Consider the following 13,724-nt stretch of genomic DNA (forward strand, 5'->3'; position numbering starts at 1 on the left):
CTCATCTGGGCTGCACCCCAGACCCACGGCGCCTCCCCGGCTGCCCCAGTGTGCGTCCTGCCTCCTGCCATGGGCAGCAGGTGCCTTGGGGAGACAGGGCCGGGGGCCGGTGGGGCTGTCCAGGCTGGGGGCTCCACGCTGCTGCCTCCGAGTTCTCTGTCCGCTGCCCGGGCCCTGCTCCCCAGCATCCGTCGGGAAGGGGGTGGGCCGGGAGGAAGCCACACTGGCATTGTTGTCCCCGGAGAGGGGGGCCGGGGGTGTTTTCCTGTCTCTGTGTGCTCTGTGCAGAGGGGATTCCCGCCGGCCTGTTCCGGCTTTGGCTTGAAATCCCATAGCTCATCATCAGGGATCAGGGAGGCCCGAAATAAGGGAGATTCCCTTAATTGTGCGTCCTAGCACTGTTTCATCGACCTCCATGCGAAACGTGACCGAGCAGGGCCATCCCTTGCCACCTGTGTCCCCAAGACCCGGCTGCACCCGGTCCCAATGGCCACAGCTGGGAGTCCTCCCCTCCCTTCCTCAGCCCTGGCCCTGCCACCGCCCCCCCCCCCACCTTCCTTTGGAAAGGGGACTCTGTTGCCCTGTGTCCTGAGTGGTAACAGAGCTCCCACCCCAGGAGCACCGTCTGTCCATTTGTAACAGCCTCTTATCTCTGACCCCAGGCACGAGTGAAGTTTGATGACAGCTCCTGGGCGGGGGGGGGGGGGAAGGGTGGCTGGGAGGCCCAAGGGCGCCCGGGGTGGGGAGCAGTGGCCCGATCCACCTCGGTTCTGCCTCGGCCACTTCCTCCTTCCCTGCCGTCCCCCACCGGCTTCCTTTCCTCCGCGGCGGCCCGGAACCTGGCCCATTTCCTGACCAGTGGGATGGGACCGCGTTCCAGCGGCCCCACGAGAGCCCAGGCCGAGCCCGCTGAGCCAGCTGGAGCCGAGGGGGTCGCTGTAAGGGGCAACGGGATCTCTTGGGAACCCGGGGCCAGAATCACAGCGACACTGAGGCTGGTGCGAGTCGGACCTGGGTGGCTGCCTCTGGGGGAGTCCGTCTCAGCTCTAGCTGGATGGGACACGAGGGGGGACTCGTCTCAAATGCAAGGTGCCGGGTGCCCCGCGAGGACTTCTCTGCTCCCTGTTCCCACACATCCGTCCAGCGCTTGCAGGGATGTTCGAGCACCAGGACGGGTCGGGCTCTGAGCTATTTCCTGGTGGCCCGTGGGCTGGCAAGAACGGGGCCCCGTCTGTCCACCTGCAGGCGAGGCCGGTGTTGGCCTCCTCACCGGGCAAACGCCGCACGCGTCTCGGGAAGAGCACGTGGCTGGGGGCTTGGGGGTTCGGAGGGTCGTCCCAGCCGGGGAGGCAGTGACGCACAGACGGACAGACCTCCGAAAGGAAGCGGAGACACCCTCCAGGCAAAGCGGAGGCTTCTCTCCTGACCCCGGCCCCTGTGGCGGCCTCTCCGTGGGCACCCGTGTTCCCGGAGAGGCCTCAGCGCTGACCACCACCCTCTGCTCTCCCCACAGCGGCCAGCGGGCATGCGGAGCCCCCGGTGCTGATGGTGCCGCCGCCCGTCATGGAGGGCCCAGGGGACGCGGCTGGCGAGGGGCCGGCCCCGATGGGGAGGGGGCCTGCAGGGCCCTCGGGAGGCAGTGGCCGCGGCCACGAGGTCCAGAGAGCGGCCGTGAGCTCGTCGGTCGCCTGGGAGCGCGTGGGGCCCGAGGAAGCCCAGGCTGTGGTCAGAGGTGGTGAGTACAGCTCGGACCGTCCTCCCTGTTGTCCAGCCGCCCGCGGACGGAGCCGTGTCTGCGGCCAGGGTGTGTGTCGAAACAGAGTCCCGTGCCCAGTGAGTGCCCTCTCACCCTGCGAGAGACGGGGGCCCAGCTAGTGTGTCTCCAGGGGCGCGTGTCCGCGATAGCAGAACTTGGCGTGGCGAAGGGGAAGGGGGCTGGGAAAGTTCTAGAACGGCTGCACCTCGATGAATGGCTCTGTCACAAACCTTTGCGTTCCCGCAGTCCTGCTTTGTCCTCAGGACATAAAGCCCTGGGGTTGCTCAGCATGGGACCGCCCCATTCCTCTGAGGAGGACGCCCTGGGAGGGGCCCAGTGGCCAGGAAGGACCGGGCAAGGACCAGGCCGGGCCTCTTTCGGTGCGGGGCAGGGGGGGGGGGGAGAGGAACCCAGAGACGTGGGCTCAGGAGGCTGTTCTGAGAAGCATGGCCGCGCTCCTGCCCGGGCCCTGGTGTAATCCTGATTGTCACTGGCTTGACTTGGGCCTCGGTTTCCCCACTTGGGAACCTGTCCCCGAGGCAGGGACGGCCTGTGCCTCCTGCCCTTCCCCAGGCTCCCCTGTCCTCACGTCTCCTCCCTCCTCCCGGTCCCCTGCCTGGCTGCCCGTTGGGGGTCTCCCAAAGGGGGCTTGCCCAAGGAGATGCCCAGCTGAGTGGCCAAGGATGATGGATGTGCTGGGAGGATGGGAACAGAGCTTCACAAGGCACATCACGTCTGTCATCTCGGTCCTTCTGGGTGTGAGGGACACGGAAGGGGCCAGGGTGGCCCTCCTGGGTGCCGATACCCAAGGGGGAGGGGTCCTGCAGTCAGACACCTGCCCGGTCAGCAGACTCCTGGCTGTCGCTCAGTTGCAGAGCCCGTCCTCCCCTCTGGCCCCCGCGTGAGCCCCCTCCACCGACCCTGCACTTCGGGGTGTCTCCACAACCCTAGCCGGGTTGTCGGCCGCGCCCTGCTCACCTCACGAGGCCGAGGGGGCGCGGTTCACCCTCGGTCAGCGACTGGTGCAGACTGAACAGGACACAGCCTTGTCTGCCCCGGACTCTGGGTTCCTTCCGGGCTGTCACCTCTCCTCTGGGGTCAGCAGAACGGTGGCCCCAAAGAAGTCCACGTCCTAATCCCCAGAACGTATGGCAGAAGTGATTTTAGGGGTGGGGGTAAGTCGAGGATCCCGAGATGGGAAAAAAACCTCAGGGTCAGAATCAGAGACACTGAGGCTGCCGGGCTTCTGGCTCTGAGACGGGAGGAAGAACCAGAGATCGAGGGGGGCGGACGAGCTGGAGACAGACCACCCCCCCCACCCCACCCCCCGGAGCCTCCAGCAGGAGCCGGCTCTGCCGAAACCTTGGTTTTAGCCGGTGAGAACTTTCTAGACTCCGGCACAGCAAGACAACACTCGTGCCGTATGTTGCAGCACAGGGAGACCCTCACACCCGCCCCGTCCTCGTCCCCTCGCAGGTGTGCAGACACACCTCTTTTCCCCCAGAAATATTGGGGGGGTTTGTGCCTGTTCTGACCTTGATCCCCAAACCTGCTGTGTTACAGATGCCTCCCCGGCCCCTGGCGGCTCTGGGCCGGCTGCTGGGACCCCTCCCGGCCAGATGGGAACCTGCCCCACAGGTAGATGTCCTCACATGCCACGTGGCACCGCAGGGTTCAGTGTGGGTGGGGACGTGAATGTGGGCTCCCTGGCGCCCCCCCCTTGCGCCCACCCTCACTGTCCCATGGCCTGCGGGTTCAGGAAAGTCTAACGCAGAGATTGTCTCTCTTTTTTTTTTTTAATGTTTATTTATTTTTGAGACAGAAAGAAACAGAGTGTGAGCAGGGGAGGGACAGAGAGAGAGAGAGAGAGAGAGAGAGAGGGAGACACAGAATCCCAAGCAGGCTCCGGGCTCCGAGCTGTCAGCACAGAGCCCGACGTGGGGCTCAAACTCACGGACCGTGAGATCATGACCTGAGCTGAAGTCAGACGCTTAGCCACCCAGGCGCCCCTAACCCAGTGATTTTCAAAGTGTGGTCCCCAGACTTCCTGCCTGAGGATCGCTGTGGGGGTAGGGAGACTGCCTAGATGCAGATGGCCGGGTCCCGTGCCCAGGTCCCCATCCAGCCCCGCTGGGGGAGGGCCCAGGACTCTGCATTTCCACTTGGGGCCCGAAGGCTGGAGTCTGTCTGCCTTTGGAAAGGGCTTCTGTGGAGTCTGTGTTTGCATCTGCCCGAGGAGGGGACACGGCCCAGTAGGCTGGACCACATGCAGGGGAAGTGACACTCTGGGGAGGCGTCACAGGTGGGACACGACCGGGTTAGGGACGCAGAGGAAGGAGCAGGGCCCTTGGGAGCGGCGGCCGAGGACTGACTTCTGGGGAGGGGGCCCCGAGGGCCAGGGGGCTTTCTGAGGGGTGCAAACGCGGGAGGCAGCCCTGGGTGGTGGGGGGAAGGGGCGGGCAGAAGCCCCCTACCCCTGAGCCCCTGCTCCTGACCCCCAGCTGTGGTGGCACAGGAACCCCGGTGCTGTTAGTGGCTCACCTTTGCCTCGCCACCCTCCTCTTCCGACTTTCCTTCCGGGCAGCTGGCTCTGCCTGTGGTCACTCGGGATGACCGGGCGCGTTGAGCAAGCGGCAGATTATTTCTGGGTCTGGTTTGCAGCCCCGCCCTCTTACGGGAGCAGGGGCACATCTTAGAACCAGTTGTGAAATGTCGGCCACGCTTCCTGCTGGGGAAGTGGGGCCGATTCCAGGTTCCAGAAGTCTCCATTCCGCCCTTCTCTCCCCTCCCTTCCCCTGTACTCCCCTCCCCATCTCCCTTCTTCTCTTTCTCCGCCCCCACCTATCTCTCTCCCTTCCCCCTCTCTTCTCCTCCAGCATCATCCCCCTCCACCTCTTTGGAGCAGTCCGTGCCCCAGGGATCTCCGTAGCCTGGTTCGGAGGCCTCTTAGGAGGACAGGGGTGGGGGTGGGCTTGGGGCACTTGAGCCGAGATCTGAATTGTAGGGCAGCCAGGCAGGCAGGCCAGGATTTGATCTGGGAGACAGTGCTTTAGGTGGAGCATGTGGTGAGTGCAAAGGCCCTGGGGCAGGGTGGGGGGTGTCCTGATGTCCTAGGGCAGCTGAGAGGCCGCAGGCTAGATGGGAGGGACAGAAGAGGCTGGGGGGGGGGGGGAGCTTTTGTTCCGATTTAACTTAAATGAAATTTAAAATCTAGTTCCCACGGATGCACTGGCCACATTTCAAGAGCTCAACGGCCCCGCATGGCTGGCGGCTGCCCTTCAGGACACCGGATGGCACTGCCTGGGGGGTGCCGAGAGCTGGGGCAGACAGCGAGCCAGAGCTCAGTGTCAGGGATCCCCCGGCTCTCCGTGGACCAGAGAATGGTCTGGAGGGGGGGGGGCGTGACCCGGGGCCCCAGGGAGGGGTGCCACGGTGGGTGGGGCCTGGTTTTACAGCTCACTGGTGGACCCACGTGCCGTGTGGTGCAGGGAGGTGTCCTTGGTCTGCAGGGAGGAGGCTGGGGGCCCTTCTGGAAACGGGACAGAGGCGGAAGGGTCAGTTTGGGGGCAGGACGGTGGGTTCTGGGGTGCCTGCTGACGCTCGAACGCCCCCGTCTGGAGCTCGGCGGTGGGAGAGGTCGGGGCCGGAGGTCACGGTGACTCCCGTGACTTTGCTGAGTGCTCGCTGGGCGCTGGCCCCTTCCAGACCTGACCCTGCAGCTGCTGGCCGTGCGGAGGAAGACGGGGCTTCCGGACCCCAGCCTGCAGCGGGCCATGCGGGCCCGGCTCCGCCTGCTGGAAAATGACAGCCGGGAGGTGGCCAGCGTGCTGGGGGTGAGTCTGGCTCCTCTGGGTGGAAAGCGAGCCCGCGTGAGCGAAGGTGCAGGGGCTCCGGGCTTGAGAACGGGACAGAGGCCAGGGGTGGCCCCGGGAGGAGGGGGAGGTCCAGACGGCACCCGAGCACCAGCGCGGTGCCCTGGGACTGGCCGCCCTTCGTGGGGCCAGGCAAGCGGCCGAATCCCGCGGGCCGCTTACCGAGGGTGGGGCTCCAGATTAGAAGAGTGGCTTCCATCGTCAGCGTGTCGGGTGGGGCCCTGGTAGCTCCCCTTCCCCAGGACACACGACGCTGTGCCTTGTACCTGCTGGTGTTATTCCGATGCCCCATCACCAGCAGGGGAGTCAGTTCACGGGACGGGGGTCAGAGGAGACGGGTGCAGGGTGAGCCTGGCCACCGGCATCAGTGCCGCCGGAGGGGCTGGGACAGACAAGGGGCTGCACGGGGCTGAGAGCGCGGCCTGCCCGAGAGCCTCCTGTCCCTGGTGCGGAGTCACCGAGAGCGGGGCCCAGAGTCTGAGCCCCCAGGGGCTCAGGGAAGGAGCGGGGCTGGGCAGAGGCACTGGGGAGCCACGGCTGGCTCGAGGGCCCCGGCCTCGGGCTGTCAAGGAATCGGCTCTGTGCTTCCCCCCCTGCCTGGGTCATTTCTCACGATGTTTCTGTCGAGTGGCTCCGTCCTCCCGGCCGTCGGATGCCTGACGGCCCCCGGGACTGTTTCTTCCCCATAAGGAGTTATCGGCCAGGCTGCTGTCCATCCACAGTGACCAGGACCGGATTGTGGTGTCGTTTAAGACTTTCGAAGAGATCTGGAAGTTCTCCACTTACCACGCTCTTGGTAAGGTGGTGACCTTCCCAGAGCTGGTTATGGGGACCCCCTGCCCCCCGAGGACACTTGTCACACGCCTAGCACGTTAGGTCATAGATTGGGCTTCAGGTTAGGGTTGCTCACGACAGCCTGGACAGTGGGGCTCGCTCACCTGCTCTCGGGAGGGAAATGGCGTGATGGGTGGGGGCACAGAGGCACGCCCGTCTGTGCCCACATTTGGGCCGCGCCCCGAGTTCCTCCCGACGCTGCACCGTGTGGTAGCTTTGCACGGCCAGACCTCAGGGGACGCTGAGCTCAGACTGGCTCAGCACAGACCGGGTTATTTCCAGCTCATGCAAAGCGCTCTGTTTCTAAAGCGCCCCCAGCCCGCTGGGAGGCATCCGCGAGGGTCTGGCCACGTCCTCTCGGGGACCTCGCCCCACCACCTGGGTCTGAGGACGGACAGAGTGGATAATGAGAGCAACGGTGTCTTGCACACCTTGAGCTGGGCTGTGCCTACCCCCCAGCACACTCGACCTCGAAGGCTCTTGTCCCGTCTCAGAGACGAGGACACTGAGGACTGTGACTGAGGGTCACAGAAGGCCAGTGTGTCGCCCACGGTCACGGCCGGTCCACTCACAGCCCAGGTGGTCAGACCTGGGGCTGTCTGGGTTGTAGACGGCACCGCGAGGCCCCAGGGCAGGGCAGGGCTCCCCCCGCGCCGGCCTGTGAAGGTTTCCGTGTCTCCCTTTGGGGCCTGCCGGTCACCAGGCCCATCTGGCCCCCAGGCTTCACTCACCACTGCCTGGAAAACCTGCTCGTGGACCAGGCCTTCTGGCTGCTTGCGCCCAGCGAAGACGAGGAGACGACCATCCAAGTCCACGTGGACCAGGAGGCCTTGACACGGACACAGAAGATTCTCCTCGCCCAGGAGGGTGAGCGCTGCATGATGACGGTGACGTCGGCCGGGGGCACGTCATGCTGGGGCCACGGGGGCCACGGGCCGCAGGAGGGTCCTGGAGGCCCCGGCGTGCACGCCGGGACAGACGGGGGCTTCGTGCAGGGAGGAGCATGTGGGGGGTGGGGGGGACCCCAGCCACGAAGCGCCCAGGCCCTGTCACTTCGCTGTAGAAACCTGGCCAGGCCCCCAGGAAAGAAGAGAAAAAGGGTTTCTGCCAAGTGGCACCGTCATCCCGGGGTCCTGACCCGACGCGGTCTTGCTTTGAGCGCCGAGGTGGCCTCGTCATTGGGTCGGGTCAGCAGCAAACAGGACACGCAGCTGCCGGTCTCGCCCTGGCTGTGGACGAGAAGAAAGGCGGCCGGCCGGCTGTGGCCGGGCTCCCAGCGGTGGTCCCGCCAGACAGGACCCTGGGGACCACAGGAAGGGAAACTGAGGCCCCCGGGCAGTTTCAGCGAGGCTCCCCGGGCAGGTGTGAGCAGAGCTGGGACTCCAGGCCGGCTCCGCCTTCCAGTCCGGGGAGGGCGGCAGAGACCGGGGCTGGGGAGACCCCGCAGGACTGCCTTCACGCGTGCGGCCTGGCGGGGACGGGTGGATCCCACACTGAAGGCCACTGTCTGTCACTTCGAAGGCCCTTTCTTTGTCCTGTGTCCCGACCACCACGTGAGAGTGACCACGAGCCCCCGGGGCGCAGGCCCGCAGCCCCCGAGGCGAGCCGCGGCGGTCCCCCAGGGAGACGCAGCCCCGGCAGCGGACTCTAAGGCGCCCAGCCCCGGCACGTGCTCCCAGGACACGGCAGCGGTGGCCGCTCCGGAACCTCTGATTCCATTTCATCAGTAGGTACCGACCTTTGTGTCTCCGCTTCCGGCCGGTCCCGTCCTGTGTGTCGTCAGGCCTCCTGGAGCCCCCACCGCGCCCTCCGCCCCCAGGCGCTGGTCCAGCCTCAGCCAGAGGGGCTGGACGGTGCTCCAGGCAGACCCGGTCCTGACCCGGTCCTGACCTTGTCTGTTGCTTCCGGTGTGTGGCTGTGACAGTGAGCCCAGCTCTGGGCCTCAGGGCTGCGAGCTGCCCGGGGACGCGGACATTCCCTGGCAGGGCTGGCATTTGATGGCACCAGACTGTGCAGCGTGGAGCTCTTGCTTCGTGTTCTGGCTCGTTCTGAAAAGCTTTTGAGGGAGCCAGCTGCCTACTGTGCACCCGTAGGAAGGAGGCATGTGGAAATCTGTACAAATGAAAACCAAGGCAGAGGAAGCTTGGGTAGCACGCCAGTTCTTGCTCAGGAGCTGAGCGTGGAGCGTTAACTTGGCTTGGAGCTTCCTGGCAGCCAAAGCAAAGAGAGAAAGTCGATGACCTGATGTTTAGAATCTGTGAAGTAGTTGGCAATGGCTTGGCTGCTGCCCCGGGCTAATGGAGGGAGGTTTCTCAGGAGGCCAGCTGGAGGACGGGTAGGGGATTCCCTGCAGGCACGGCCACATGCCGAGGTCTGAGGCTGCCCACCTGGGCAGGTGTGTGTGTGCCTGTATGTGCATAGTGGTGGCAAGTGGTGAAATTTGCTTGCGTCCCTGGGGGCTGCTGACTTATCCCGTCTACGCATCGTCCACTCGCCTCACATCTGAAATCCTCTCTTGTCTCCCTCCAGGTGGGCCCTCAGGGCCGCCTGGGACCCCATCGACGACTCCGTGAGCGGCCCTGTGACGTCAGACGTTCCGCTGATGGGTAAATGCTTTCGCTGGCCTTTCTCCCCTGGGAAAGGCGTGGGCAAGGAGGGGCAGGCACACGCATTCTGGAAGCTTCTGTGCTCGCCCTGAATCCTCCCCAAGCCAGAGGGGGTAGCTAGAATCCCCTGCAGCTCCTGCTGTGACAACGAAGCTCAGAGAGGTCCACCGGCTGGCCCGGATTTTGTCGCACGGGGTGCGGGGAAGCCGGGCCGCGTCCCCGTCGCTGCCTCCGGGGAGCCCCGAGGGTCCCATTCACAGAGCACCCATCAAGCACTGCTTTCTCTCCAGCCGCACTTGAGACACCTCAGAGGGCCCTGGGACGGGTGGGCTAGGCTCCCGCTGATGTTGCCGCGTGAGCTCATGAGGGTCTGGAGGCTTAGGTGCTGGGTCTTCTCCCGAAAGGCCAGAGTGGGGCTCTGACTTGGGCTCCTGGTCCAGTGCTCTCTGCTCTGCCCCAAGCTGGCAGGGCCCTGTATACCTGTGGAGTGGCTGCGAGGCCCCGAGGGAGAGCCTGGGCCAGCCCGGGGCTGATGGCCCCGGGCCAAGTTAGTTAATGTCTCTGGGCCTCAGTTTCCCATGCTCGCTGTGCGGAGGAAGCGCCCCCTCCGGGGGCCCCTAGATGTCCAGCCCCTTGGGTGCAGCGGCCACACTTCGGGGCAACCCTGACCAGCTGTTCTTGGACAAGAGCCCCGGGGTGCGCCCCCAGCACTGACTTCGTGGCCTCCTTTCCGCAGCCGTGGGCCTGGCCTCAGCAGTGGCAGACTACCAGGGCTCCGGGCCTGAAGAGCTGAGCTTCCGAGGCGGTGACGTCATCGAGGTCCTGGGCGCCCGGGTGCCCGGCCTGCCCTGGTGCCTGGGCCGGCACACGGCCTCGGGCCAGGTCGGGTTTGTGCGCACGAGTGTCATCAGTGTGCAGGGCCAAGTGTCTGAGTGAGTGGCTGAGGCCCTGCCCTCTCCCGAGCCCGCTCCCCTACCCCCGGGGGCAGCCTGGTGACACACGTGGACGAGGTCCCGGATGGCACCCCTGACCCTCCCCCTCACCACCGCCCGGGCGCCTGTTCCCTTGTCCCCAGGGCTGGCATCAGCCTCCTACCTGGACCCCTCGTGTCCCTCCTCCAAGTGCAGCCCGGGGCTGTTCTCTGAACAACACGGCATCCCACGCGGGGGGCTTAGCTCAGCAGGTGGAGATTCCGTCCCAGCCCACGGGGCCAGGAGTCCAGAGTCAAGGTGCCACAGGGCCCCACTTCCTCTGGAGGCGCCCTCCTTACAGCTCCTGGTGGCCACGTCACCCCCGTCTCTGCCTCCGTCTTCCCACGGCCTCCTCACCCCAGCACGTGTCTCTGAGCCTCGTCCTATAAGGACACCAGTCTCTGGATTAGGGCCCACCCTACCCCAGTGTGACCCCCACCTCAACTGGTTATATCTGCAAAGACCCTTCATTGAATAAATCACCTCCCGAGGTCCTAGGTGGACATGAATTTTGAGGGACACTATTCACCCCCATACACCTTGCCATTCCCTTTTCTTTTCTCTTCTCTTTTCTTTTCTTGATGTTTAAATTTGAGAGAGAAAGAGACAGAGTGTGAGCAGGGGAGGGGCAGAGAGAGGGAGACACAGAATCTGAAATGGGCTCCAGGCTCCGAGCTGTCAGCACAGAGCCCGACGCGGGCCTCGAACTCACGGACCACGACATCATGACCTGAGCCGAAGTCAGGTGCTCGAGGTTCTAGGCCTGGCCTTCAAGGCCCCCCACGACAGAGACCCTGGTGACCGCCAATGTCAAAGGCTGCCCCTTGCCGTCAGGCCCCTTCCGGAACGAGTCTGCTTTGACACGTGTGCCCCTACGTGAGACACCCCCTCCATCCCTGCCCTCCAGTTTTCCTGGGGCTCTCACTGGCCCCCAGGCCCCATCTCCGACGGCTCATCCCTGGGGACCTGCTCCTCTCCCTGTGGGACCCCCCGACACCCTGCTGGTGACATGCCCGCCCCTGCCCTTCTGAGAATTCTGAGTGTCCCCACGGTGCGGCCCTGGGCAGCAGCAGGGGTGTCCTTGGGGGAGCGGTCAGTGGGCACAGCTGTGCCCATCCTTGGGTGGCAATTCCGTTCCCCTGGGCTTAAAGCATCATTGTCAAGACCTCAGTCATGAGCCCAGAGAAGGTGGGCGTAGGGACAGGGCCTTTACTGGGTCTGGACCTGGCCTCCCACGCCCGTCTTCAGGGGTCCTCTGGCCCTGACGTCCCACGGCCTGGGCAGGAAGCCTGGAAAAGCCCCGCGGACCCCCTCGTTCGCGCCACAAACGTCGACTGCACATCTTCCCTGTTCCAGACCCTGGGTTTTCATCCTTTGTTTAATGAACCACCTCCTGGTGCCTCTGCTTTTTTCCTTTATTTTGGTAAAATTTCAGACTTAGGGGGGTTGCAAGACGAGCGTCAGATTCCCGTAAGCCCTTCCCCCCGGCCACCCAAGGGTTGGCACGCTGTCACGTTCGTCTTCGCTTTTCGAAACTTCTTGTACTGACGCCGTCGGGGGCGGGTTGTAAGCAGGACACCCCTTTCCCGGCGAGTGGCGCGGCGCGTGTCTCCTGAAGCCAGGACGCCCGCCTGGGCACCGCCGCGCGCCCTTCGGGATCGGGACGGTGACGGAGCAGCGCCCTGCAGGCCACCCTCGGGGTTTGCCAGCGACCCAGTCGTGTCCCGGAGGGCCAGAGAAAGTTCCAGGCCTCGTGCCACCAGCCTCTCCTCCCTCGTCTCGTGGTCCTTTAGGACACTGACGTTTTTGAGGCACAAGGGCCTGTTGTTCTGTTGAATGTACCAGAAGCTACTCTGAGATTTTCTTTAACGTCTCAAAACACCTCCTTCCGGTTTCCAGGCGCATTTCAGAGTTTCACGTAACGCTGGTGATTTAGTCCCACGAGCGAAAAATGCCTGTCCCTTCTCCCCTTCCCGTTTTTCATCTCCCGGACTTGGCGGGGACAGGAGCGCCCCATTTCTGTGCTGGGCGTCGTGGGGAGCCCGGGAGCTCGTGACGCGAAGGGGCTGACCCGTACATCCACACGTGCGCACGCACACATTTGTAACACATACTTGTGCACGCCCACGTGCACACACACGTACGTGCGATACGTACATTCCGCCTGCAGCTGTCACAACCCGCCTCACGGGGGAAAGGGCACTTGAAGCGGGGCTTTGGAGGCTGCCCAGGAGCTCACCTTCCCCGGCTGCCACGACCCGCCCTGTCTGTAGCAGCCTCTCCCGCTCCTGGCCGTCTGCCTGCAGCTGGACCAGGCGGGCCTTGTGGGCCGGATCTATTTTGTTTCTGTCCCGGTGACCTGGCCGCCGGGCACAGAGCAGGTGTGACGGGGGTGTCTGTCACACCAGAGAGCAGATGGGGGTCTCGGGCAGGAAACGTGCTGCTGTAAATAAAGCACCTTCCTTTCTCCAGGCTGGAAAACGTGATTTTTCTCGATGAGGAAGAAAGGTCGTTCTTCAGCAACGAAGGGCGCTTCTCGGACGAGGACGCCAGGCAGTTGCTGAGGAGGATGTCCGGCGCGGACACGTGCACCGTGTACAGCTTGGGTAGGTGTGAGGGCGCCGTGGGGGCGGGGGGCACGGCTCCTCCCTCCCCTCCCCCTGGCCGCGGGGACGTCGCAGGACCTGCATCAGACCCTGGGTGCTTAGGACGGTTTCTGTGGGCAGGTTCCCAGAAGGACAAGAGGGTCTGCAGCTGAACCGGGAGACCCCGAGCCCCAGGCGGCCGCCACCGGGCCTGCTCGGGCTCCTGTCCCCTCCGCGGAGCGCGCACTGTTCTGGCTTCCGTGCTCCACTCAGGACGCCCCTCCCCGTGTCCCTTCAAGAGGCCCACCCCGGGGCACCTAAAGGTGACCGCACAGGTGCTGCTGCTGCCTGAGGGGCCCGTAGGGACGGCAGCGGGCCAGAGGCAGAGAGGGGGACAGGGCGAGCGGCAGGGAGATGCCCGCAGTGGCCGCGAGGCGTGCCCGCCGTGCACCGGGGCCGGCCCGCTGCCCACGAGCCGCTGCTCCGCCAGTCTGGGTAACAGTGACCGCCCTCCGTGACAGGACCAGGAGCCCGGGCTCGCGTGGCTGTGGGCTGGCCTGGTTGCCTGACCGCCAGGGACCGGGGCCGAACCCCAGGGCCACCAGCCCCTAAAGACGGTGCTGCTCCCTCTCCCCGCACTGCCCTGCGCTCAGGAAGGACCCTCTGTCGGCTGCCGTGCTGGGGGGGTGGGGGCGGGAGCCGTGTCATCAGCAACAGAGGCGACAGGGGAACAGACCCGCTGGGGGACTGCCTGGGGCAGGGGGTGCAATCTAGCCGGTTCCTTCATACTGTGCATAGAGGTGAATGCGCGTGCGCACACACGCTTACACACACGCACAGTATACACGTGCTCACACGCGCTCACACATATGTGCAACACACCCATGTGCACATGTATGTGTACACATACATGTGGCATGTGTGTGCACGCTTACAATACACGCAGCACACTCATATGAAGCACATGTGCACACACTTACACACGTGCACACACACACGAGCACAGTTACACGTATGTGCACGCACACACACACTCCTCACGGCCCTGGAGCAGACACGACTTGCACATCGGGAACTTTTCCACCAGTAACAGAGTTAAA

The 13,724-nt window shown here is 64.6% G+C and overlaps 1 protein-coding gene across 5 annotated transcripts in view; it reads left to right on the forward strand.

Moving 5' to 3' along the window:
• Nucleotides 1–13,724, forward strand: part of SH3TC1 (SH3 domain and tetratricopeptide repeats 1) — a 47,254-nt gene that overhangs the window by 18,417 nt on the left and 15,113 nt on the right. For 4 of the 5 annotated variants that reach the window (XM_043573079.1, XM_043573078.1, XM_043573082.1 and 1 more), the window contains exons 2-10: nt 1,514–1,735; nt 3,320–3,394; nt 5,462–5,589; nt 6,319–6,424; nt 7,183–7,329; nt 7,984–8,188; nt 8,992–9,068; nt 9,805–10,000; nt 12,512–12,645. In XM_043573079.1, the coding sequence (XP_043429014.1) occupies nt 1,546–1,735; nt 3,320–3,394; nt 5,462–5,589; nt 6,319–6,424; nt 7,183–7,329; nt 7,984–8,188; nt 8,992–9,068; nt 9,805–10,000; nt 12,512–12,645 (1,258 nt within the window). In that variant the 5' untranslated portion in view covers nt 1,514–1,545. The remainder of the gene's footprint in view (nt 1–1,513; nt 1,736–3,319; nt 3,395–5,461; nt 5,590–6,318; nt 6,425–7,182; nt 7,330–7,983; nt 8,189–8,991; nt 9,069–9,804; nt 10,001–12,511; nt 12,646–13,724) is intronic. The other variant, XM_043573081.1, reaches the window with a different exon arrangement.

The sequence above is a fragment of the Prionailurus bengalensis genome, chromosome B1 (genome assembly GCF_016509475.1).
Source record: "Prionailurus bengalensis isolate Pbe53 chromosome B1, Fcat_Pben_1.1_paternal_pri, whole genome shotgun sequence".
Lineage (NCBI taxonomy): Eukaryota > Metazoa > Chordata > Mammalia > Carnivora > Felidae > Prionailurus > Prionailurus bengalensis.